The sequence below is a fragment of the Heptranchias perlo genome, chromosome 10 (genome assembly GCF_035084215.1).
Source record: "Heptranchias perlo isolate sHepPer1 chromosome 10, sHepPer1.hap1, whole genome shotgun sequence".
NCBI classification, from domain to species: domain Eukaryota; kingdom Metazoa; phylum Chordata; class Chondrichthyes; order Hexanchiformes; family Hexanchidae; genus Heptranchias; species Heptranchias perlo.
Window position 1 is genome coordinate 24,649,787 of NC_090334.1, and position 26,737 is coordinate 24,676,523.

At 46.7% G+C, this 26,737-nt stretch overlaps 1 protein-coding gene and 1 long non-coding RNA gene across 4 annotated transcripts in view; one reads left to right on the forward strand and one right to left on the reverse strand.

Annotated features, from left to right (window-relative positions):
* Positions 1-26,737, forward strand: part of gpr176 (G protein-coupled receptor 176) — a 182,209-nt gene that overhangs the window by 127,307 nt on the left and 28,165 nt on the right. Inside the window, exons 3-4 of one of the 3 annotated variants that reach the window (XM_067991356.1) lie at positions 2,158-2,287; positions 25,447-25,699. In XM_067991356.1, the coding sequence (XP_067847457.1) occupies positions 25,455-25,699 (245 nt within the window). In that variant the 5' untranslated portion in view covers positions 2,158-2,287; positions 25,447-25,454. Of the gene's footprint in view, positions 1-2,157; positions 2,288-2,912; positions 3,415-24,671; positions 24,840-25,446; positions 25,700-26,737 lie in introns of those variants that run through there. The other 2 variants (XM_067991355.1, XM_067991357.1) reach the window with 2 other exon arrangements.
* LOC137326114 (uncharacterized) lies at positions 18,043-20,818 on the reverse strand. The gene is made up of 2 exons (XR_010964108.1): positions 20,707-20,818; positions 18,043-18,574 (listed from the first exon to the last, which is right to left on the reverse strand). It is a non-coding gene; the product is annotated as an uncharacterized lncRNA (long non-coding RNA).

Sequence of the window (26,737 nt, forward strand, 5' to 3'; positions counted from 1 at the left end):
CTTTAAGATGCTCCTTAAAATCTACCTCTTTGACCAAGCTTTTGGTCACCTGTCCTAATACCTCCTTATGTAGCTCGGTGTCAAATTTTGTTTGATAATGTTCCTGTGAAGCGCTTTGGGATGTTTTACTACATTAAAGATGCTATATAAATGCAAGTTGTTGTTGTTGAATCATCCTAGCTATACATCCTAATACTCTATTTGCTTTCATTGTAACCTCACGGTACTGGTCATGAACCTTTAGACACTCATGCACCATAACACCGTTTCTCTTTCCCTATCACACTGGGACCATTAACTGTCATATAAAGTTGCCACTTCTCACATCCTGCTTGATACCTGGCATGTTAGAGGTTTTAATTTGAAAAGATTATTTAAAACTCCAAATGCAGTTTGGCTTGATAATATCACATACCATTGAAAATGCGTTTCAATATGTGATCAGCCTTTTTCATATCAGCCTCACATTGACTAGAAAATTCCAGTGAATGATTAACAATCGGCTCCTGAAAAATTAGTGTTCAACTTAAGATTTTTAAATTTCATTCTTGGGATTATGGGCATCGCCAGCAAGGCCAGCACTTATCGCCCATCCCTAGTTACCCTTGAGAGGATGATTTTGGACCTTCTGAAATCGCTGCAGTCCATGTGGTGAAGGTACTCCCACAGTTAGGTAGGGAGTTCCAGGATTTTGACCCAGCGACGATGAAGGAACGGTGATCTATGTCCAAGTTAGGATGGTGTGTGACTTGGAGGGGAACTTGGAGGTGGTAGTTTTCTATGCACCTACTGCCCTTGTCCTTGTAAGTGGTGGAGGTCACGGGTTTGGGAGGTGCTGCCGAAGACGCCTTGGTGACTTACTGCAGTGCATCCTGTGGATCGTACACACTACAGCCACAGTATGCTGGTGTCGAGCTTTTTGAGTGTTGTTGCAGCTGCACCCATCCAGGCAAGAGGAGAGTATTCCATCATACTCCCAACCTGTGTCTTGTATGTGATGGACAGGCTTTGGGGAGTCAGGAGGTGAGCCATTTGCCACAGAATATCTAGTCTCTGACCTGCTCTAGTAGCCACAGCATTTATGTGGCTGGTTCGGTTGAGTTTCTGATTAGTGGTGACCTCTAGGATGTTGATGGTGGGGGATTCGGTGTTGGTAATGTCAAGGGGAGGTGGTTGGACTCTCTCTTGTTGGAGATGGTCATTGCCTGGCACTTGTGTGGTGCGAATGTTACTTGCCACTTAGAGGCCAAAGCCTGGATGTTGTCCAGGTCTTGCTACATGCAGGCACGGACTGCTTCATTATCTGAGTAATTGCAAATGGAGCTGAACACTGTGCAATTATCAGCGAACAGTCGCACTTCTGACCTAATGATGGAGGGATGGTCATTGATGAAGCAGCTGACGATAGCTGGGTCTAGGATGCTGCCCTGAGGAACTTTTATTGTGATGTCTTGGGGCTGAAATGATTAGTCTCCAACAGCCACAACCATCTTCCTTTATGCTACGTATGACTCCAACAACTGGAGGGCTTTCCTCCTGATCCCCACTGACTTTAGTTTTACTAGGGATTGTTGGTGCCACACTCAGTTGAATGCCGTCTTGATGGTAAGGGCAGACACTCTCATCTCACCTATGGAATTCACCTTGTATCCACATTGGGACCAAGACTGTAATGAGGTCTGGAGACGAGTGGTCCTGTGGGAACCCAAACTGAGCATCGGTGAGCAGGTTATTGGTGAGTAAGTGCCACTTGATAGCTGTTAATGATTCCTTCAATCACTGATGATTGAGATTAGGTTGATAGGACAGTAATTGGCCAGGTTGGGTTTGACCTGCTTTTTATGGATAAGACATAGCTGGGCATTTTTCTACATTGTCAGGTAGGTGCCAGTGTTGTAGCTGTATTGGAACAGTTTGGCTGGAGGCTTGGCTAGTCCTGGAGCGCAGGTCTTCAGTACTACAGTCAGGATGTTGTCGGGGCCTATAGTTTTTGCTGTGTCCAGTGCACTCAGCCAGTTCTTGATATCACGTGGAGTGAATTGATGCAAACGGCAAATATATTTTCCATTTAGAATGTAACTAAAACATTGAATTTTCCACATAAACTTAAGTATCAGTTTAATAACCATTGTTAGAGTTTCTTTTCTTTTCCTCTAGTCATTTTCTTCAAGGAGGATCCATATATTTGGTGTCAGGCTGCAATCCCCTACCCACACTGTACAAGTCTGAGATATGCAGATAATAATGGGAAGGTTTCTAGATGACTGAACACATTCTGCAAAAAATGGTAAGTCCATATGAATGTTCAAACATTTCCAAGGCCTTAAATAAAAAAAGTGCTTATGGGGCTTTTTAAAAAATAAAAACTGTTGTTTAGAGTCTGAGAAGCACCATACATCTTTTTTGCCTTGATGACAGAATAATGAAATGATGCACTTTATATAGCCTTGTACCTTTGTAAATAAACCAGATTTTTGTCAAGCAATTACGTCAAGACAGCGCCCCTTTAAGAAAAATTGTCATTGTTTTCCTAACGGGTTTTGTTAAATTATCCACGTTTTGCTTAAAAATATCCTGCCTTTGAACAGAGTGTCACCGGAGAATGTATTTGCTTTTGGCATCGACGCTGACGCCCTGTTCCAGTAATGCAGTCAAATAAATCTGTGCTATTCTGACTGGCAGGTGAACCCCTGTAAACGGCGTGGGAAGACTGGGAGGAGAATCTCACCCTTGGGAAGGAGAGTCTCCAGGAAAGACTGGAGTGGGCAATCCCCAGAGGGAAACGTGCAGCAGGAGAGGGGAAGATAAAATATCTTGAGATGAAATTAGCTTTTTCCACCCCCCCCCCCCCCTCCTCCTTTACTCTAATTGCCGTCTCCAGGCAACCGATTTCTGACGAAATGTATTCCTGCCTGTGTAGTTGTGTTGTTGGATAGTATCCAGGATCACGACAGGCAGCTTTTGGGATCTGGGGGGATGGGGAGGCTAAGGAGAAATTATGTGAAGAAGCTCGGAATGATCGACATTGAGAACTCTCGGGCCACATTTCAATTTTTCTCTGCTCCTCTCCAGCAATAATAATAAATAATAATAAAAAAAGGGAGGCATGTAAGATTTAAAAGGGGGCTCTGAAGATGTTTGGGTGGGGGTAAAGTTAGATATCACCCAGGGAGCCTGCAAGCACCATGGAACACAACGCAAGCTCCCCCCAGAGCAGGGGCGATGGGTCGGACGTTGACTGGAGCTCAGACATCAGGACAGCCGAGCTCAGCAACCTCACCGCTCAGGGAGCCCGCAACAGGACCGAGGGCGGGAACCATCCCTTCGGCAGGCTGCAGCAGTACGGCGAGGAGCAGACCTACCGAGACTTCACCACTTCGATGCAGATCCTCATCTTCGTCGGCTCTGTCCTGGGTAAGTGGCCGCTGCCGATCTACCTCCCCAGCACCCCCTCGTCCCGGATGGATGCGAGTTATACTGACTCTTAATGCACAGTCGCATCCTCCACATCCACCACATCCACCGGCAGATTGTGACTATGCTCTCGCATTGTGCCACAGTGGCAGCTTCACTGAAGTATTTGCTGATATTTAAGCTGCAGAGTGGGAATAATTTTGTTTGATTTTCAGTACAATGCGCCCATTATGTTATACACATGGATTTGGTAGATTATAGAGTTAGACTGGGAACATCAATTTAATGGACAAATGCAGACCTTGTTACATTGAACCTATAGGGTTGCCTGTATATACTTTTATTCGTTTAAAGTGTAATGCATAGACTGATATATTGTGAGATATGCACCTTGTAGATGCACAGTTGCTGTTTCCATGTATGTGTGCGTGGCTTAGGATGTGCAGGTACTATATCGAGATCACATTTATCGGACCGAGAGAGATTCGACAGGGTCCATTAAGGCTGCAAAGAATAAACAGTCTGTGGGTGTAGAGACAGTTCGTTGCATTGTGTCTCGGTAGTAGATCAGCGGGCAATGCAGTAAATCCAGCAGCTTCCCAAGAGTGAAATCGGAGGTCTTGTCAAGGTGCCAATTTCAGCTACAAACGTGACGGGCAAGTCACCCGCCCACAGGACCCGAGCGAGAAACCGCTGGATTTAACCCCCTCCCTCCACCGCCGATCGTCATTTACAATCGATGGGATGTACACAGATGTTTTTACTGCAGCGAAGGGTTAACACGCGTACTTACTGCTTTAAGACGCAAGTTCTGTTCGAGTTTCCCTCTGCATTGATACAATGTTGTTCAAAAAGCATTCATATACTCACCTTCAGCTCTCGGAATACGCACACTCGCGTGTACATTCAGTGGAGGTTCTATATTTGCATTTCTATAGCGCCTATACCGTAATAACACTTCACAAGCCACTTTACCAGAACCTCATAAGCCAAAATTTAACACGGAGCCACATAAGGAGATATTAAGGCACGTGATCAAAAGCTTGGTTAAAGAGTGAGGTTTCAAGGAGTGACTTAAAGGCTAAGAGGTTTAGGGAGGGAATTCCAGAGTTTAGGGTTTAGGCAGCTGGGGGTACGGCCGCCAATGGTGGAGTGATGAAAATCGGGGATGCGCAAGAGGCGAGAATTGGAGGACCGCAGACAATCTCAGAGGGTTGTAGGGCTGGAGCAGGTTACAGAGATAGGGAGGGGTGAGACCATGGAGGGATTTGAACATAAATCCAAGCATAACTCTGATCATATCAGTCTATTCCAATATGTAGTGTATCAGAAGGGAACACTTGAAAAACGGGGGCTGTTCATGTAGGTTTAAGAAAAGAATGAACTTGCATTTATATAGTACCTTTCACGAGCTCAGGACGTCCCAAAGTGCTTTACAGACAATGGGGTATTTTTGAAGTGTAATCATTGTTATAATGGTGGAAACACGGCAGCTAATTTGTGCACAGCAAGCTCCCACAAACAGCAATGAGATAATGACCAGATAAGCTGTTTTAGTAATGTTGGTTGAGGGATAAATATTGGCCAGGACACCGGGAGAACTCCCCTGCTCTTCTTTGAATAGTGCCCTGGGACTTTAAATCTGTTACCCAACGTTAAATGCCTATTTACAAGTGCAGTCTAGTTTTGTGCAGCGGAAAGTTATCTTATCTTGAAGAATACTGCACCCCTATAAAAAGCCTGGTGCACTGGGAACTGTAGATAACCATGAGCAAAAATATTTGTGATTTTAGATAAGGAAAGATTTGAGATAGGGACCACGTTTTCTGGTCTGTACTACTGCAAGTTTCCCAATATGACTGGAAAATATTTAATGATTGGACAGCAAAATATCCATATTGTCGAAACCCTTTTGAATGTCTGGGCTCATTGTCCAGTACCTGAGAAGGCAGGGTACAAAAGCGTTAAAAAGCCCAAAAATAGAACTGGATTCACCAACATAGTAGATAGAAGGGGTGGGGGCAAGGCCAGGCTTGACCGTTGCTCATGTGGTCTTAATATGCACTAACGTTGTACATCATAGACTTAAGAATTGATTCCAAAGGCATGCAACTGATGGAATAGTGAGGTAAAGCTTTATTAATTAAGGATTAGTAGTTGACTCTTGTTTACTGATTTGCATTTATGTAGCTTTAATTTAAGTCTGGGCAATTCATAATGATTTCAATTTGGTTATAAGGGAAACATCTGAACACTACTAATGGAGCCCTGCTTTGTTTCTCTGAAGCACATGATGACATAATGGTGGTCAGAAGTTAGCACTGAATCTGTATGTGGCTCATTAATAAAACAGAAACTAATGTCACCCAGTTCTTCAAACACATGCAGGCACTGATTTCATAAACAAATTTGTGTGAAAAATGAGGGTTTTCACACAAAGCCCTCATTTAGGAGTTTATATGTTAAAAATCAGGTGAAGAGATTAAGAGATGATGGGCTGAATCTTCAGGCACCTTGCCCATTGGAATTGGGGCAGTACCACATTGAAAATGGTGGCCAATGACCTACGTTACCACTGTCCCTGTGGCCATGGCAATGTTCCTCAGGGCCTATTGCTGGGTGACCCAAGCGGTCCTCTGAGTCAGACTGTTGACCTATTTACAACAACAACAACAATTTACAAGAGGCCAGAATTGGAGGAGCGCAGAGATCTCGGAGGATTGTAGGGCTGGAGGAGGTTACAGAGATAGGGAGGGGCGAGGTCATGGAGGGATTTAAAAACAAGGATGAGAATTTTAAAATCGAGGCGTTCGCAGACCAGGAGTTAATGTAGGTCAGCAAGCACAGGGGACAAGTATGTAAAAAGAAAAAGATTAGTGAAAGTGGGTCCCTTAGAGGCAGAGACAGGAGAAATTATAATGGGGAATAAGGAAATGCCAGAGATGTTAAACAAATATTTTGTATCTGTCTTCACAGTAGAAGACACAAAAAAACATACTGGAAATAGTGGGGAACCAAGGGTCCAATAAGAATGAGGAACTTAAAGTAATTAAGATTAGTAAAGAAAAAGTACTGGAGAAATCAATGAGACTAAAAGCCGACAAATCCCCTGGACCTGATGACCTATATCCCAGGGTTCTAAAAGAGGTGCTGCAGAGATAGTGGATGCATTGGTTTTGATCTTCCAGAATTCCCTAGATTTGAGAACGGTCTTCATGGATTGGAAGGCAGCAAATGTAACCCCGCTATTTAAGAAAGGAGGGAGAGAGAAAATAGGGAACTATAGGCCAGTCAGCCTGACATCAGTAGTAGGGAAAATCCTAGACTCTATTATTAAGGATGTAGTAATAAAGCACTTAGAAAATCATAATATGATTAGGCAGAGTCAACATGGTTATATGAAAGGGAAATCGTGTTTGACATTTCCCTCCATCACCAAGACCGCCTACTTCCACCTACGTAACATCACCCGTCTCCTCCCATGCCTCAACCCATCTGCTGCTGAAACCCACATCCGTGCCTTTGTTACCACTAGACTTGACTATTCCAATGCTCTTCTGGCCGGCCTTCCATCTTCCACCCTCCATAAAGTTGAGCTCATCCAAAACTCTGCTGCTTGTAACCTAATTCACACCAAGTCCAGTTCACCCATAAGAAATTGGAGAAGGAGTAGGCCATATGGCCCCTCGAGCCTTCTCTGCCATTCAATAAGATCATAGCTGATCTTCTACCTCACCTCCACTTTCCCGCCCTTTCCCCATATCCCTTGATTCCCTTAGTGTCCAAATATCCATTGATCTGAGTCTTCATAGGGTTGTGAATCTTTGGAATTCTCTACCTCAGAGGTCTGTGGATGCTCAGATATTGTGCATATTCAAGACTGATCAAATAAGATCAAATTTAAAATGGAAATCAAGGTCCTATGATTTATATAGGACTCCGATTGCCATTTTTGGACTGAACTGGGCAAGAGTGTTCCTCCAGGCTCCATGGATCCAGCCTGGACTGCTGCTGCTCTGGCCACACCATCACCCTCCGCCTACCCTCCCGCACACAACCCCTTCTCACCCACAGAACCCCACCTCACACACCTCACCCCCACCCCACACACCTCACCCCCACCCCACACACCTCACCCCACCCCACACACCTCACCCCACCCCACACACCTCACCCCCACCCCACACACCTCACCCCCACCCCACACACCTCACCCCACACACCTCACCCCCACCCCACACACCTCACCCCACACACCCCCACCCCACACACCCCCACCCCACACACCTCACCCCCACCCCACACACCCCCACCCCACACACCTCACCCCCACCCCACACACCCCCACCCCACACACCTCACCCCCACCCCACACACCCCCACCCCACACACCTCACCCCCACCCCACACACCCCCACCCCACACACCTCACCCCCACCCCACACACCCCCACCCCACACACCTCACCCCCACCCCACACACCCCCACCCCACACACCTCACCCCCACCCCACACACCCCCACCCCACACACCTCACCCCCACCCCACACACCCCCACCCCACACACCTCACCCCCACCCCACACACCTCACCCCCACCCCACACACCCCCACCCCACACACCCCCACCCCACACACCCCCACCCCACACACCTCACCCCCACCCCACACACCTCACCCCCACCCCACACACCTCACCCCCACCCCACACACCCCACCCCACACACCACCACCCCACACACCTCACCCCCACCCCACACACCCCCACCCCACACACCTCACCCCCACCCCACACACCTCACCCCCACCCCACACACCTCACCCCCACCCCACACACCTCACCCCCACCCCACACACCCCCACCCCACACACCCCCACCCCACACACCTCACCCCCACCCCACACACCTCACCCCCACCCCACACACCTCACCCCCACCCCACACACCCCACCCCACACACCACCACCCCACACACCTCACCCCCACCCCACACACCCCCACCCCACACACCTCACCCCCACCCCACACACCTCACCCCCACCCCACACACCTCACCCCCACCCCACACACCTCACCCCCACCCCACACACCTCACCCCCACCCCACACACCTCACCCCCACCCCACACACCCCCACCCCACACACCCCCACCCCACACACCCCCACCCCCCACACACCCCCACCCCACACACCTCACCCCCACCCCGCACACACAACCCCCCCCCCACACACACAGAACCCCTCCCCAGAGACACACAAACACACCAAACCTCCCCCCACCCACCCACTCACACTCTCACACACACACAAAACGGCCCCCCAACACACACAACCCCCCCACACCCTCCACAAAGAACCCCCCCCCACACCCCTCCACACACAACCCCCCCCCACACCCTCCACAAAGAACCCCCCCACACCCCTCCACACACAACCCCCCCCACACCCCTCCACACACAACCCCCCCACCACACACACACACACACACACAACCCCCCCCCCGCACACACAACCACCCCCCCCAAAACCCCCCCACACGCAACCCCCCCACACCCCGCCACACGCAACCCCCCCACACCCCGCCACACGCAACCCCCCCCCAGACCCCGCCACACGCAACCCCCCCCCAGACCCCGCCACACGCAACCCCCCCCACACCCCGCCACACGCAACCCCCCCCCACACCCCGCCACACGCAACCCCCCCCACACCCCGCCACACGCAACCCCCCCCACACCCCGCCACACGCAACCCCCCCCACACCCCGCCACACGCAACCCCCCCACACCCCGCCACACGCAACCCCCCCACACCCCGCCACACACAACCCCCCCATCCCACACCACCCCCCAACACCCCTCCACGCACAATCCCCCCGACACATCCTTCCCTCCCGCCACAACCCCACACACAACCCTCCACCCCAACACACACACAACCCCCGCCACCCATACACAGATTCTTCCATCACCATCCCTGGGTATGTCCTGTCCCACCGGCAAGACAGACCCACCAGAGGTGGCGGTACAGTGATATACAGTCAGGAGGGAGTGGCCCTGGGAGTCCTCAACATTGACTCCGGACCCCATGAAATCTCATGGCATCAGGTCAAACATGGGCAAGGAAACCTCCTGCTGATTACCACCTACTGCCCTCCGTCAGCTGATGAATCAGTCCTCCTCCATGTTGAGCACCACTTGGAGGAAGCACTGAGGGTAGCAAGGGCACAGAATGTATTCTGGGTGGGGGACTTCAATGTCCATCACCAAGAGTGGCTCGGTAGCACCAATACTGACCGAGCTGGCCGAGTCCTGAAGGACACAGCTGCTCGACTGGGCCTGCGGCAGGTGGTGAGCGATCCAACACGAGGGAAAAACTAACTTGACCTCGTCCTCACCAATCTACCTGTCGCAAATGCATCTGTCCATGACAGTATTGGTAGGAGTGACCACCGCACAGTCCTCGTGGAGATGAAGTCCCGCCTTCGCACTGAGGACACCATCCAACGTGTTGTGTGGCACTACCACTGTGCTAAATGGGATAGATTCAGAATAGATCTAGCAGCTCAAAACTGGGCATCCATGAGGCACTGTGGGCCATCAGCAGCAGCAGAATTGTATTCCAGCACAATCTGTAACCTCATGGCCCGGCATATTCCTCACTCTACCATTACCAACAAGCCAGGGGATCAATCTGGTTCAATGAGGAGTGTAGAAGAGCATGCCAGGAGCAGCAACAGGCGTACCTAAAAATGAGGTGCCAACCTGGTGAAGCTACAACTCAGGACTACATGCATGCTAAACAGCGGAAGCAACATGCTATAGACAGGGCTAAGCGATTCCACAACCAACGGATCAGATCAAAGCTCTGCAGTCCTGCCACATCCAGTCATGAATGGTGGTGGACAATTAAACAACTAACGGGAGGAGGAGGCTCTGTAAACATCCCCATCCTTAATAATGGCGGAGTCCAGCACATGAGTGCAAAAGACAAGGCTGAAGCGTTTGCAACCATCTTCAGCCAGAAGTGCGGAGTGGATGATCCATCTCGGCCTCCTCCCGTTATCCCCACCATCACAGAAGCCAGTCTTCAGCCAATTCGATTCACTCCACATGATATCAAGAAACGGCTGAGTGCACTGGATACAGCAAAGGCTATGAGCCCCGACAACATCCCGGCTGTAGTGCTGAAGACTTATGCTCCTGAACTAGCTGCGCCTCTAGCCAAGCTGTTCCAGTACAGCTACAACACTGGCATCTACCCGAGAATGTGGAAAATTGCCCAGGTATGTCCTGTCCACAAAAAGCAGGACAAATCCAATCCGGCCAATTACCGCCCCATCAGCCTACTCTCAATCATCAGCAAAGTGATGGAAGGGGTCGTCGACAGTGCTATCAAGCGGCACTTACTCACCAATAACCTGCTCACCGATGCTCAGTTTGGGTTCCGCCAGGACCACTCGGCTCCAGACCTCATTGCAGCCTTGGTCCAAACATGGGCAAAAGAGCTGAATTCCAGAGGTGAGGTGAGAGTGACTGCCCTTGACATCAAGGCAGCATTTGACCGAGTGTGGCACCAAGGAGCCCTGGTAAAATTGAAGTCAATGGGAATCAGGGGGAAAACCCTCCAGTGGCTGGAGTCATACCTAGCACAAAGGAAGATGGTAGTGGTTGTTGGAGGCCAATCATCTCATTCCCAGGACATTGCTGCGGGAATTCCTCAGGGCAGTGTCCTAGGCCCAACCATCTTCAGCTGCTTCATCAATGACCTTCCCTCCATCATTAGGTCAGAAATGGGGATGTTTGCTGATGATTGCATAGTGTTCAGTTCCACTCGCATCCCCTCAAATAATGAAGCAGTCCGAGCCCGCATGCAGCAAGACCTGGACAACATCCAGGCTTGGGCTCATAAGTGGCAAGTAACATTCGCACCAGACAAGTGCCAGGCAATGACCATCTCCAACAAGAGAGAGTCTAACCACCTCCCCTTGACATTCAGTGGCATTACCATCGCCGAATCCCCCACCATCAACATCCTGGGGGTCACCATTGACCAGAAACTTAACTGGACCAGCCATATAAATACTGTGGCTGCAATAGCAGGTCAGAGGCTGGGTATTCTGTGGCGAGTGACTCACCTCCTGACTCCCCAAAGCCTTTCTACCATCTACAAGGCACAAGTCAGGAGTGTGATGGAATACTCTCCACTTGTCTGGATGAGTGCAGCTCCAACAACACTCAAGAAGCTCGACACCATCCAGGACAAAGCAGCCCGCTTGATTGGCACCTCATCCACCACCCTAAACATTCACTCCCTTCACCACCGGCGCACTGTGGCTGCAGTGTGCACCATCCACAGGATGCACTGCAGCAACTCGCCAAGGCTTCTTCGACAGCACCTCCCAAACGCGCGACCTCTACCACTTAGAAGGACAAGAGCAGCAGGCACATGGGAACACCACCACCTGCACGTTCCCCTCCAAGTCACACAGCATCCTGACTTGGAAATATATCGCCGTTCCTTCATCGTCGCTGGGTCAAAATCCTGGAACTCCCTTCCTATCAGCACTGTGGGAGAACCGTCACCACACGGACTGCAGCGGTTCAAGAAGGCGGCTCACCACCACCTTCTCAAGGGCAATTAGGGATGGGCAATAAATGCCGGCCTTGCCAGTGATGCCCACATCCCATGAACGAATAAAAAAACACACATCCCTCCACTCACCCACACACACACACCCACACACACCCCTCCACACACCCACGCACACACCCCTCCACACACACACACACACACACACCCCTCCACACACCCACACACACACCCCTCCACACACACACACACACCCCTCCACACACACACACACACACACACCTCCACACACCCACACACACCCCTCCACACACCCACACACCCTCCACACACACACACACACACACACCCCTCCACACACCCACACACACACCCCTCCACACACACACACACCCCTCCACACACACACACACACCCCTCCACACACACACACACCCCTCCACTCACCCACACACACACCCCTCCACACACCCACACACCCTCCACACACACACACACCCTCCACACACACACACACACCCCTCCACACACACACACACACACACACACACACCCCTCCACACACACACACACACACACCCCTCCACTCACCCACACACACACCCCTCCACACACACACACACACACCTCCACACACACACACACACACACACCCCTCCACTCACCCACACACACACCCCTCCACACACCCACACACCCTCCACACACACACACACCCTCCACACACACACACACACACACACACACCCCTCCACACACACACACACACACACCCCTCCACACACACACACACACACACCCCTCCACTCACCCGCACACACACCCCTCCACACACACACACACCCCTCCACACACACACACACACCCCTCCACACACAAACCCTCCACACACACACACACACACACCCACACACACCCCTCCACACACACCCACACCCTCCACACACACACACCCACACACACACCCCTCCACACACCCACACACACACCCCTCCACACACACACACACACCCCTCCACACACACACACACACACCCCTCCACTCACCCACACACACCCCTCCACACACCCACACACCCTCCACACACACACACCCACACACACACCCCTCCACACACCCACACACACACCCCTCCACACACACACACACACACCCCTCCACACACCCACACACACACATCCCTCCACTCACCCACACACACACCCCTCCACTCACCCACACACACCCCTCCACACACCCACACACCCTCCACACACACACCCCTCCACACACCCACACACCCCTCCACACACACACACCCACACACACACCCCTCCACACACCCACACACACACCCCTCCACACACACACACACACACCCCTCCACACACACACACACACACCCCTCCACTCACCCACACACACCCCTCCACACACCCACACACCCTCCACACACACACACCCACACACACACCCCTCCACACACCCACACACACACCCCTCCACACACACCCACACACACACCCCTCCACACACCCACACACACACCCCTCCACACACCCACACACACACCCCTCCACACACCCACACACACACACCCCTCCACACACCCACACACACACCCCTCCACACACCCACACACACACATCCCTCCACACACCCACACACACACCCCTCCACACACACACACACACACACACCCCTCCACACACACACACCCACACACACACCCTCCACACACACACACACACACACACACCCTCCACTCACCCACACACACCCCTCCACACACACACACACACACACACACACCCTCCACTCACCCACACACACACCCTCCACACGAACACACCCTCCACACGAACACACCCTCCACACACACACACCCTCCACTCACCCACACACACACCCCCTCCACACACACACCCCCTCCACTCACCCACACACACACACCCTCCACACACACACACACTTTAGATTGTTGATCAACCTTCCATTGATATTGAACCAATTCTGAAGCCATCCAGACTGTGTCTCATAATGAATTCAGAGTGTATGTGGAAAAAAAATTGGCTGATATAACACGTTTATCTGGCTCATTTTCTGATCCTTATCCATTTTATAAATTGATCATCAACTCTTACTGCTGTATGCTTTTTCCAGTAAAGATTCCAAATAAATATAATTTCTTTCGATCAATTCTAACACTTTGCAAGACATCTTTAGTGTTGCATCCGATCAAACACTTTTCCTAATCTATGAAGTATAGATACAGTTGCCACTTATAAAGCCCTTCCTTGAAGCAGTGATTCATGCTAGGGTACAGCTCCACACATACTTTGTTGACCTCCTTGATGTTTTTTTCATTTGTTCTTGGGATGTGGGCGACACTATCAATCCCGATCGACTGGGAGGGGGGGGCGAGCAGTGGCTGGCAGCAGCCCGTGGTTTTAATGCGGAGCCGGGGGAGCAATCTTCCTCCTCCTGGCTCCACATTCAAGTACATATTTTTTTTTAATTGTACCTCTTTGGAGTCGGCCTGCCTAACAGGTTGGTTAGACCCCACGTAGACCCGGTTTTCCTGAATGCAGCCGGCTCGGCGTCAGCTGCGTTCAGGGCAAACCATTTTGGTAAAGGAGGCATCAAACAGGCGTTAAGTTCCTTATTTGCCTATGCAAAGGGCCTAACGCCCGTTTCAGGTGTGGACCCTGGATGCCTCTTTTGATGCCTTTACCAATATAGTGGCCTGCCTGACATATTGGATGCTTTGGTGCCCGTTTTATTCCTGTAAAACAGGCAGGGCGCCATCGAGTTTCCAGGCCTTGGTTTCAATACATGCTGTAAGGGTCACTTTCCAGCTTTGTGCTGCAAACAGGAGCAATGTCTGCTGATAGTGGATATCGGAAATTGGGGCTCGATTTTCAGACAATTTCCCTCAACCCAACATCCACTTCTGTGTTGTCAGACTGCCTGTTTGACACTAAGTAGTGGATGCCAAAACTTCCTCTGACCAAACATTGAAAAGACTGAAGATTTTATTATCAGACCCTGCCATAAACTCTGCTCCTTTGCCACTGACTTCAGCCCCTTCTGGCTACTTGCTCAGGCAGAATCATGCTTTTTCTACCTGATTTTTCTAGTGTACTACTTGCAAGCCTTGAATCCTCCACCGTCCATGAACTCCAACATGTCCAAAGCTCAGCTATGTCTTGTCCTGAACTAAATCCCGCTTGTCCATCACACCCATCCTTACTGACCTTCACTGGCGCGCTCTTCCCGAGCACATGGATTTTAAAATCCTTGACCTCATCTTCAAATCCTCCACCGCCATGGTCCATCTTACCTCTGCAACCTCCACCAGAATTACATCCCCACCTGCATCCTTCCATCTTCTGACTCTGTCCTTCTGTGCTTCTTCCCCCTCCCTTCACTCCACCACTGAAGGCAAACCTTTTGACCACCTGGGCCCTACTCTCTGGAATTTCCTCCTGAAACCCTTCTGCCTTTTTACTTCCCTCTTCACCTTTAAAAACCTCTCTCTGACCAGGTGATTTCTCTCTTTTCCTAACTCTTCCCCATTGGCCACCATATTCCCCTCTCCCTCCACCCCAGAAAGCATCTTGGGACATTTTCTATGTTAAAACTGCCAGATAAATGCATTTTGTTGTTGTTGGAGCCCAAAGGCCTGGAGAGCTGCTGGTATTCATGGATACAGCGTAGAGTCAGTATCTATAGGAAAGAAGCAGAGTTAATTGGGAAAACAAATAATAACTAGGAATGAACATCAATGTCTGCTACTTTTTTCTCAATTGCTCATTGTGCTGGTTGCGACTCCATTTACTCACACCATAAAATGTTGAGATGGTTACCTACTGTTACCTAATCGGACACTTCTAACTGTGAAAAATAAAGGTTTGTGAGGAATGGCGCCTTTTTAAAAAAACCTGTGTTTCTCAGTCCCTCATAACCTGTCCTGTTTCTGAATACAAACACTGCAATTAATAAATAGTAATGAACAGATGGTGCAGTTCAAGAGGTTTCACTCATGGTATTTCATGGCTTCTGCATGATAACCTTGGGATATAGTTGTGCCTCCTGCATTCCCAGAAAGATAAGCAACTCCCATTTCCCATTTCTTGCAGGTATCAGAAAGATATGCACTTTTGATTTGGATAATTTTCCTCCCTCCTTCGGCCATCCGCCATCTTGGTGACTTTTGTTTTAATATTCTCTCATTGCATGCTGTCTCTTTTGACTAAGGCTTCAGATTTCCAGCATTGTTGTGGGCATGGCTAGTGATATCTTCTTTTGGATTCCTGTTTGTTCAGAATGGGCACCCATAGTTGTGAACTTATCTATTGAGTCAAAAGCTAAATATAGGCACTGCATTTAATTTAGTTCATTTATAAAAGTGAAGAACAACAATCTTATGCTATTTTTGTATTGTCTTTTTCAATAGCAATTCACTCCTATGTTTAACACCTAGTGTGAAGGAGCTGAATTAGCGTCAGAGATGAAAGAACAATTGACCCAAGACCGCCACTATTGACAATGCTGCTGCTGGCAGTGAATGCCGAAATTCACAAGCCGGTCCGACGAACGCATGCGTTGGCGACGCATGTGGTCGGAAATGTGCGTACGTGCTTTTGAAAAGCAGTGTTGCCTCTGAAGGCCTAGTGCACATTTGCTGACAAAAAGCAGCTCTGCTCCTCGATGCTCCTGCCCACGTCCTGCTGCAATTGGAAGTGGTGTTAAGTGAGAAAGAAGGGAGAAACTGGGTGGAGTGCTTTTGAGCAGGGTGCCAAAGTTAACTGAGGGGTGGAGAAAAGAGTGCCATCATAAATTGGAGGGAATGGATGAACAATACCAGACTTAATTCAGTAGGAAGGAGCAGAGTGACAGTATAAATGGAGGGGTTGGAATGAGAAGTGCCTCTCTGAAAGAGTGGGGAATTGGATTAGTATGGTGTCGCTGTGACCTGCAGCAGGGTGGTGGGATGTGACACACTAGATGAGAACCCCAAGTTTCTTAAGTCTTGTCTCATACCCCTGACACTGGGGATCAGCCTGGTGGCTCTTCTCTGCGCTGCCTCCAACACTTGAATGTCTATTTCTTAATGACTAGAACTGGACGTAATATTCAGGTATGATTTTTACCAGAACACTATAAAGTTTGCTCATTATTTCCTCTAACTCATATTCGACAATTTTGGCTGTGTAATTCAACATCTTGTTAGCTTTGTTGAATGTGAGGGACCAGGTTATAATGTGAGACTCCAGGGTATAGTCACATTAGGTGCCATTTGTTCGGCCTGTCAAAGACTTCATGCCTCTTTCTACCAGGCTTTGGAAGGAAATTTCGTTTATAGAAAGTAGGCATGTAGTGGTGAAACAGATAAATGTGTGTATCCGAAGGTTAGAACAGCACAAACATTCAAAATGCCTCCTAAGTAACAGCAGTCTGTGCCAGTCCTGTAGGGAGCCTTGGTGTTTCAGGCTGTCTCATTGACATTCTCCAGAAATTGCTTGTTTTTGCAAATCTCTGGAGAAACTGTCTTAGACCACATAACGAGGATGAGGTTCCCAATACAACTTCATATGGTGCAGTTTCCGTCTGCATCGAGTGAGTTGGGCTGCAACATACAACGTAGGCCTCTTTGCCCATCACTGAAACAAAACATTTAACCGACCATACTCATCTAGCTCACCATTTCATGACACATTTACTTCCTTTTCCCCAATGCGTGGGTCTGTATGGCGTGTGGCTACTGTCCAGGAATGCCTCTGGCAAAGCCTTCCGACAGTTATGACACAGGTTTACTGACCTTTGCTGTGGGTTGCAGGGCAAGTCGAAGTCCACACTTGCCCACCGCGACAGGCGGGAGAAGGTCGGGCGAGGGGTTTAAATGTAGAATTTGAGTAATCCACCCCGCGCTCCTTTCCCGTCTCCGGGTTAATATCGAGGCCAAAAATGAGAGTGGGGGATGGAATGGGATCGGGCTGCTCACTGGGGAAGAAAAATACACGTTCTTATCTGAATGACAATCGCCACCACACTTTATTATCAAAATAAAATTGTTTTATTTTCTTTCACAACACAGATGAGTTTAAATTCAACATTTCTGTGAACTGAGAATGAAGGGGCCTCAGCTGCATTTTCCACGTATGGTATGTTGGAGGCAGCAGGCATTGACTGAGGCACTGTTGGTCATGACGAGCAGCACTCACACACAAATGTGTAGGGATCCACTCCAGTTGGGAAGGTGAAACCACCGAGAGCATCCATGTTCATACTCCACCCATAAAATCATCGGCTCTGTGCTTCGATGGCTGGGTGGGTCGCTGGTGTGACAGAAGCTGCAGAGTGTGTAATTTTTTCTTTTTTTCCCCTCTCTGTTTCTTCGTAATGAATGTTCCCCTGGTCTTCAATCCCTTTGGGCGGCCTCATTGTTTGGGGCCCACCAGCCGACAACCTTGGAGCTTCTGTGCGGTTGTCTCCCTGGGTGTCAGAATTCGCAAGGAAGCTGGTGGTTGCATGTAAGCGGTATTGTTTTCTTTCGTTGTGGCCTGTGAGGTGTCTGGTTAGCAACTAAATAGCAGATCATGTATGTAAAAAGAAAAAGATTAGTGAAGACAAATGTAGGTCCCATACTGTCAGAAATGGGAGAATTCATAATGGGGAACAGGGAAATGGCAGAGCAATTAAACAAATACTTTGGTTCTGTCTTCACGGAAGAGGACACAAATAACTTCCCAGAAATGCTAGGGAGTCAAGGGACTAGTGAGAAGGAGGAATTAAAGGAAATTAGTATTAGTACAAAAATAGTGCTGGAGAAATTAATGGGACTGAAAGCCGATAAATCCCCAGGGCCTGATAATCTGCATCCCAGAGTAATAAAAGAGGTAGCCATGGAAATAGTGGATGCATTGGTTGTCATCTTCCAAAATTCTATAGATTATGGAACAGTTCCTGCAGATTGGAGGGTGACAAATGTAACCCCACTATTTAAAAAAGGAGGGAGAGAGAAAACAAGGAACTACAGACTGGTTAGCCTAACATCAGTAGTGGGGAAAATGCTAGAGTCTATTATAAAGGATGTGATAACAGGACACTTAGAAAATATCAACGGGACTAGACAAAGTCAACATGGAGTTATGAAAGGGAAAATCATGTTTGACAAACCTACTGGAGTTTTTTGAGGATGTAACTGGTAGAATAGATAAGGGAGAACCAGTGGATGTGGTTTATTTGGATTTTCAGAAGGCCTTTGATAAAGTCTCACATAAGAGGTTAGTGTGCAAAATTAAAGCACATGGGATTGGGGGTAATATACTGGCATGGATTGACAATTGGTTAACAGGCAGGAAACAGAGTAGGAATAAATGGGTCTTTTTTGGGGTGGCAGGCAGTGACTAGTGGGGTACAGCAGGGATCAGTGCTCAGGCCCCAGCTATTCACAACATATATCAATGATTTGGGTGAGGGAACCAAATGTACTATTTCCAAGTTTGCTGACAACACAAAACTAGGTGGGATCATGAGTTGTGAGGAGGGTGTAAAGAGGCTTCAAGGCGATTTAGACAAGTTGAGTGAGTGAGCAAATACATGGCAGATGCAGTATAATGTGGATAAATGTGAAGTTATCCACTTCAGAAGGAAAAATAGAAAGGCTGAGTATTATTTAAATGGTGATAGATTAGGAAATGTTGATGTAGAAAGGGACCAGGGTGTCTTTGTACACCAGTCACTGAAAGCAAACATGCAGGTGCAGCAAGCAGTTAGGAAGGCAAATGGTATGATGGCCTTCATTGCAAGAGGATTTGAATACAGGGCCTTGGTGAGACCACACCTGGAGTATTGTGTGCAGTTTTGGTCTCCTTATCCAAGAAAGGACATACTTGCCATAGAGGGAGTGCAGCGAAGGTTCACCAGACTGATTCCTGGGATGGCAGGACTGTCGCATGAGGAGAGATTGGGTTGACTCGGCCTGTATTCACTCGAGTTTATAAGAATGAGAGGGGATTTCATTGAAACATATAAAATTCTGACAGGGCTAGACAGACTGGATGCAGAGAGGATGTTCCCCCTGGCTGCGGGGGGGGGAGGGGGGCGGGTCCAGAACGAGGGGTCACAGTCTCAGGATATGGGGTAGGACATTTAGGACTGAGATGAGGAGAAATTTCTTCACTCAGAGGATGATGAACCTGTGGAATTCTCTACCACAGAAGGCTGTGGAGGCCTAGTCACTGAATATATTTAAGAAGGAGCTAGATAGATTTCTAGATACAAAAGGCATCAAAGGGTATGGTGAGAGCGGGAATATGGTATTGAGATAGAGGATCAGCCATGATCATATTGAATGGCGGAGCAGGCTCAAAGGGCCAAATGGTCCACTCCTGCTCCTATTTTCTATGTTTCTATCAGAATCACAGCAGCTGAGTTATCCAATGTAGTCTAGTGGAGTAGCGTAATCTTGATGGCAGGAATGTGTAAGCCAAATTTGAGCAAAGAGCAGGCATGGTCGGGGGATTGGCAGTGCACCCAGGTAACTTTAAACTTAGACCCAGGGGAAGTTGAACAGTGGAAGAGGGGAGATTGGGTGAGAAAGAGTTGCACAGCATATGAGCCATGTAACCTCTTACAAAAAAAGTTAAACATTTTGATATTAATACAATAAAATTTAGTTATTTATCAAGTAGATTTAAAACCATGATACTCACTGTTCCTCAGGGATGTTGTCTTTGTGGAGCCTGCAAATAGAAATGTTTAAAGAATGCGCCACGGCATCGGACATCTGCGCATGAGCGCTGATGTGACTACGCTGGGGCCAAAATGTGCTTGCGCGAGCTCGATCCCACATAGTTGCGCGTGCGCGCATTGGTCACGGACAGGGCGCATGCGCCATAGAGCAATACAATGAGGACTTGACAGGTCTGACGAGAGGCCAAAATGCGCACGTGCTGTATCGTGGTCAGTAGTCACTCGGTACATTGTTGGAGGTGCCAGCTTTCAAATGATATGTTAAACCGAACCTCAGTCTGTAAAAAAAAAATCCCATATTTGAAGAAGAGCTGGAGTTCCCCCTCTGACCTGGCTACCATTCATCTCTCATCCAGCACTAACAAAACAGGTGAGCAGACATTCATTTCATTGCTGTTTGGGTGCAAACTGGCTGCTATGTTTACCTACAAAACAACAGTGACTTCAAAGTAATTCACTGGCTGTAAAGCACATTGTGACATTCTGAGGACATGAAAGATGGGATAAATGCAAGTTTGTTCTTCCTTTCTTTCTTTTCCTTTCTCTCTTCTTTCCATTCTATCTTTCCAAAACACAAATATTTAATAGTTTGAGTTAAATGGTCCAAATTTAGTTAAATATGGATTTCTGTCATTGTACTTCTTAACATCTATCTTTAAAATTCCATATTGAAAGAGCTTGTGATCATCCTTAAGTTGTTTTCATAGTGTCAGCTCCCATAACTCTGGTCTTCTGCAGCAGCTGGCCAACTGAAGGTAAGACTGGCAGCCACAAATACCCATTATTCTGCATGCCACCTGTCTAACTTTGGCCAATGAAAGTTCTACAGCAGTGACAGCACGACCTGGAAGCATTTTTGGAATGCCCTCTGCCAACACCGTGGCACTATGGCATGACATCATCACATATGCACCACCAGTGATGACATCATTAACTCATCATGTATTTATTTCTAACATTTTCTGGTATTATTGGACTGGATGTTTTGTGCACCACAATGTTATCTGTTGATGATGTTATGGTGCAATTACTTTGTGCTTGTGCAGTGGCCAATTTGTGATGGTCCCACTGCACAGGTGCAACCACCTGGAATGCAATTAGTCACCGGTTCAGAGGAAGACTGTTGGCATGAGTGCATTGTAAATTTGGGAGAGCTCTCCTGAAACCTGGAGCATTGTATTTATTGATCAATGAAAGTGCAGCAACTTTCAGATAATGCAAACCCACTCACTATGTTGGAGTAGGTAATGTGGAACAAATTAAATCAGGTTTGATAGTGGGTAATGCATTTTACCAAAGACGTATTCACCTGAGAATTCATCGGTCATTATGAAAGCAATTATAGATTAGAAGGTGAAGTGTACCCACACAGTTGAAAAGCTTCTTTAATCAGTTCCATCTGAGTAAAGGAGTAGGTAACAGGTAGACAGATAATTCATTGTTCAATGCTGGCTTCAAGTGTGACCAAATTTATTGAAATGTATTAAAAAGTCCACTTCAACTGTGCAGCTTGAAAATTTCTCTATCTCATTTGAAATTAAACTGTAGTTTTCCTTTATGGATTGACAAATGCAGTTTCTCAGACAGCCATAGATCTCTCTGGAGTTGGGCTGTTTTATATCAGTCTCTGAAAAGTGTGCTGACTTTTAAATGTTATCAAATAAAAGTAAGGAATCTTACAACACCAGGTTATAGTCCAACAATTTTATTTTAAAATCACAACCTTTCGGAGATTATCTCCTTCGTCAGGTGAGTGAGTGAGTGAGTGAAAGGTTCTCAAATCGCATATCTTATATTAGGCTGGGACACGCTCACACCAATCAAAGGTGTCGTTGGTGTTCAGACGGGTTAGCCATGGAAAACAGTTCTGAATACACAATGGGTCAGATTACAAAGCCAGAGAGAGAAAGAGACCCGAAAGGCAGAGAGAGAGAGAGAGAGAATGTCCAGTTGTATTAAAAACAGATAACTTTTTTTTCCCCCTGCTGGTGGGGTTACATGTAGCGCTACATGTAACCCCACCAGCAGGGGGAAAAAAAGTTATCTGTTTTTAATACAACTGGACATTCTCCCTCTCTCTCTGCCTTTCGGGTCTCTTTCTCTCTCTGGCTTTGTAATCTGACCCATTGTGTATTCAGAACTGTTTTCCATGGCTAACCCGTCTGAACACCAACGACACCTTTGATTGGTGTGAGCGTGTCCCAGCCTAATATAAGATATGCGATTTGAGAACCTTTCACTCACTCACTCACCTGACGAAGGAGATAATCTCCGAAAGGTTGTGATTTTAAAATAAAATTGTTGGACTTTTACCTGGTGTTGTAAGATTCCTTACATTTGTCCACCCCAGTCCATCACCTGCATCTCCACATCATCAAATAAAAGGGCAGTAGTATCCAACTAACCTCTTGTTGGGATTTTATCACTTCATTTTGTTTGAGTTTTGAGTTTCTGGATATGTCTCCTTTAATTTTAAAGCCTGTGCTCCATGTTGTGCTGACCTTGAAACTCCTAGAAACTCAGCTACACTTTTGGGATATTGGACATTGTAAGTCATATATATTGATCATGTTATTCCTCAGCAATCGGTGACGCATTGTTACTCAATAAACTTGCGGTGACACGGTTACAATCATCAATCCTGCAGTGTCATCACGAATCAATGCTATGGAATGTATTTCCTATCAGCATCTGCTAATGACAGGCTGCAGAAAAACTCCCAAATGAACCTGAATAAAAACATCCTCTGAACTATGTAGCATATCTATTATCAAAAGAAAATAAAGTAAACCAGGCGTTTTTAAGGCTGTAATCTTGTTCCAAGGTTCAGATGATGATTATAAATTGCTTATGTTATCTGACCGTCACACTACTATAAATGGCTGCCAGGTATCCGTTATTCTCTTTACATTATTCTTTAGTCGTGGTACACCCTGCAAAGCATTTTAATTTTAAATATCTTTGGAGCCGATTCAAAAACGTTAACAAGAAGAATATGCTCCGTGAATACTTTTAAACAAATTCCAGTATGTGCTGGGTTGGACTAGCTTTGAAAAAGCTATTATGCTAGTTACTGTTTATAGCAATTTGATTACAGTAGATTATTGAGGCATGATTCAACATTGTACGACATAAAAAAAATCCACCTTTATGATCAGTACAAGGACAGATTCAAAAGTTCAATATGTTTGTACCAGCCTGCTGTTTTTATCCCTCTGTTGTTGAATGGATTCTAAATATGGTTAAATGTCTTCCTTAGTACAACTTGTTCCAACTTAATTATCAGTTTGTAGCAGCGATGGGATAAATCTATGTTGCTGGAAATGCCAATATCTGTTAACTGGTGCACAATGTTTCATCTTTTAATCAGATTCTACCTTTTTCTTGGTTAAACTGGAATGTTGATGTCAAAATGAAGCTTCTCTGTTGCATATTTTATGTTAACTGATGTGTTCTGATGAAAGGTCATCCTTCTGAAACGTTAACTCTGTTTTTCTCTCTACCGACACATGCCTGACCCGCTGAATGTTTCCGGCATTTTCTGTTTTATTTCAGTTTATATAGAAAATATATACAGAATGCTCACAAAGGCAGTATGAGATAAAAGTTGGAATCCTCAGTGATTGGAGAAAATATGGAATACTAGGACATCTTTCACATTGAAAGATGTCCTAGTCGACTTAAGCTTCTGAAAACAAACAAACAAAACTGAGGCCCAACTTTAGAGTTAATCAGTATCCCAATACTCGACCGTTCCAAACAGTTACATATGGAATTGAATCTTGAGGAACTAATTTAGCAAACTAGAATCTGGTTGGAATTGCCTAATTACTCCAGCCTCCACAAAATCATAGACAGGCATATTATAAGGACAGTTTAACTTGAAGTTCAAAGTCCGTTTGGTTAAAGCCATTTACCTCTCATTCAATATTTTCCAGGCATCTTTGTTTCTTCCTTTTACCCTTGTTCCTTTATTGTAGCCAGTATGAAAATGGTTAGGGTGACCTGAAACTACACTTTCTCACAGAGACAAAGAAGCAGACACTGAAGGAGCTTATACAGAGACCAGAGGAATAATATCCAGAAATATCAGGTAAAATCCCTCATGATTTGATGGGCCAAAGGACCGCCTGTTGTGCTACTAAACCAAATAAACCATGATGTTTAGCTTTAAATTCTGATCTTGTGTTGAGTTAGCTGATCTCAACAGGGGCAGTAGTCGGACTAGGAATGTGACAATCGGCTTCAGTGTCCTGTATTTCAGATGCAAAAAAAAGTCATTGCTGATTATTCTCCATAACCCTGCATCTAAGGGTTGGACATGGCTATCACCACCCCACCCCCCCCACATGATCAAATAGCCTGACGATGCTCACTGACATCTAAAGAATAACTACAAGGGACATACCAGAGGGCTATTGGCACCTGTGGAACTGTACATGAGTTAGTAGTTCCAGGAGAGCAGGGGAGAATAGTGGGGTGGAGGAAGTAAACAGAAATTTAAGGCAGTTGTGTCTCTATCCATTCTACTCTATTATCATTTCTGTAAAATCAATAATGTTAATCATTTTTGTGCTGCATGCCATGTCTTAAAGGCACATTAATCATGTCAAAAAGACACTGTGACTTCTAAACAAAACACCATTGCTGTATTTTATTCCTGCATGTTTCCCACAAATTTGCCATTTTATTTTATACAGGAAACCTTATGGTATTATGGTCAACATGCCGCACATCAGTATTCAAGTCCGTCACAAACCGCTTCATCAAAAACCTGGCCTGCGCTGGAATCTGTGCGAGTGTTGTTTGCGTGCCTTTCGATATCATCCTGAGTGCTAGTCCACACTGCTGCTGGTGGATCTACACCCTGCTCTTCTGCAAAATTATCAAATTCCTGCACAAAGTCTTCTGTTCTGTCACTGTTCTCAGCTTTACTGTCATTGCACTGGACAGGTAGGTGGAACCTTATTACTGGACTGCTACAATTCACCGTCACACTTACACCGGGATCTCTCAGTAACTCTGTATAAGGCAAAGGAGTCTCAGTAATAAATTAATTTAGGTTGAATGGCGAAAATATTATATGATATCATTTGCGATCAAATTGATATTTTCAGGGATGTACGGATAGATTTTTTTTCTGCTAATTATCTGTGTGTAATAGAGTATCACTAAAACATAAATGTAAAAAAAATCTTCTATTATAGTTACAAACTGCCTTTGCTAATGATGTATTCTTTTTAATTCACAATGATTGTATTTACCATTTTTTGTGGTTGTTAGCTGCTGTTAAAATGGACATGGTACTGTTAAATAGGTGATTGTTCTGTGATAATTATCTGAAAAAGTAAATGGAGAATATATCATGGGCAGCTATGCCCTGTTGTAAATATCTGTAGAATTGAGGCTGGTCAGATAACTCTCAAGCTATGAAATCATGAGTGAATTGAGTTCACGTTGTGAGTAGGAATATTTATTAGGTGTCACAGTATTAACCAACAGTTGGTTATCATGAAATTAAACTTTCAAGAGTATGTCAGAATTGTTCATTCTTCAGCATGCTGTTGTGCATCAACTGCTTGGAGTGAACTGATATTCAGTGTACTCCTCAACACTGGCAGCTAGTGATGGTAAATTAAAAAAGGGACGCAAATGGAAACACAAATGCCTTTATGAACTTGATACTATCGATAATATATTAAAAATCTTACACCTGCATGAACTTGCTATTGTTGTGTATTATCACACTTTTGTGTCAACTTTTTCCAATATAGATTCTTATGTGCACATTTATAATGGAAGCTGCCTATGTAAACTTGTCACGATGTAATTACATCCTCCTGTAGCCCACCAGTTTTGTGTCTCCCAGCTCCTTGGCCTGTCCTGCAGAGAAACTACTGTGCTCCAATCAACTCTACTTCCCAAATTGCCATAAGTCCTGCTATCTAACTATAAGTAATATAACATCTAAGCATTATATAAATATAAGGA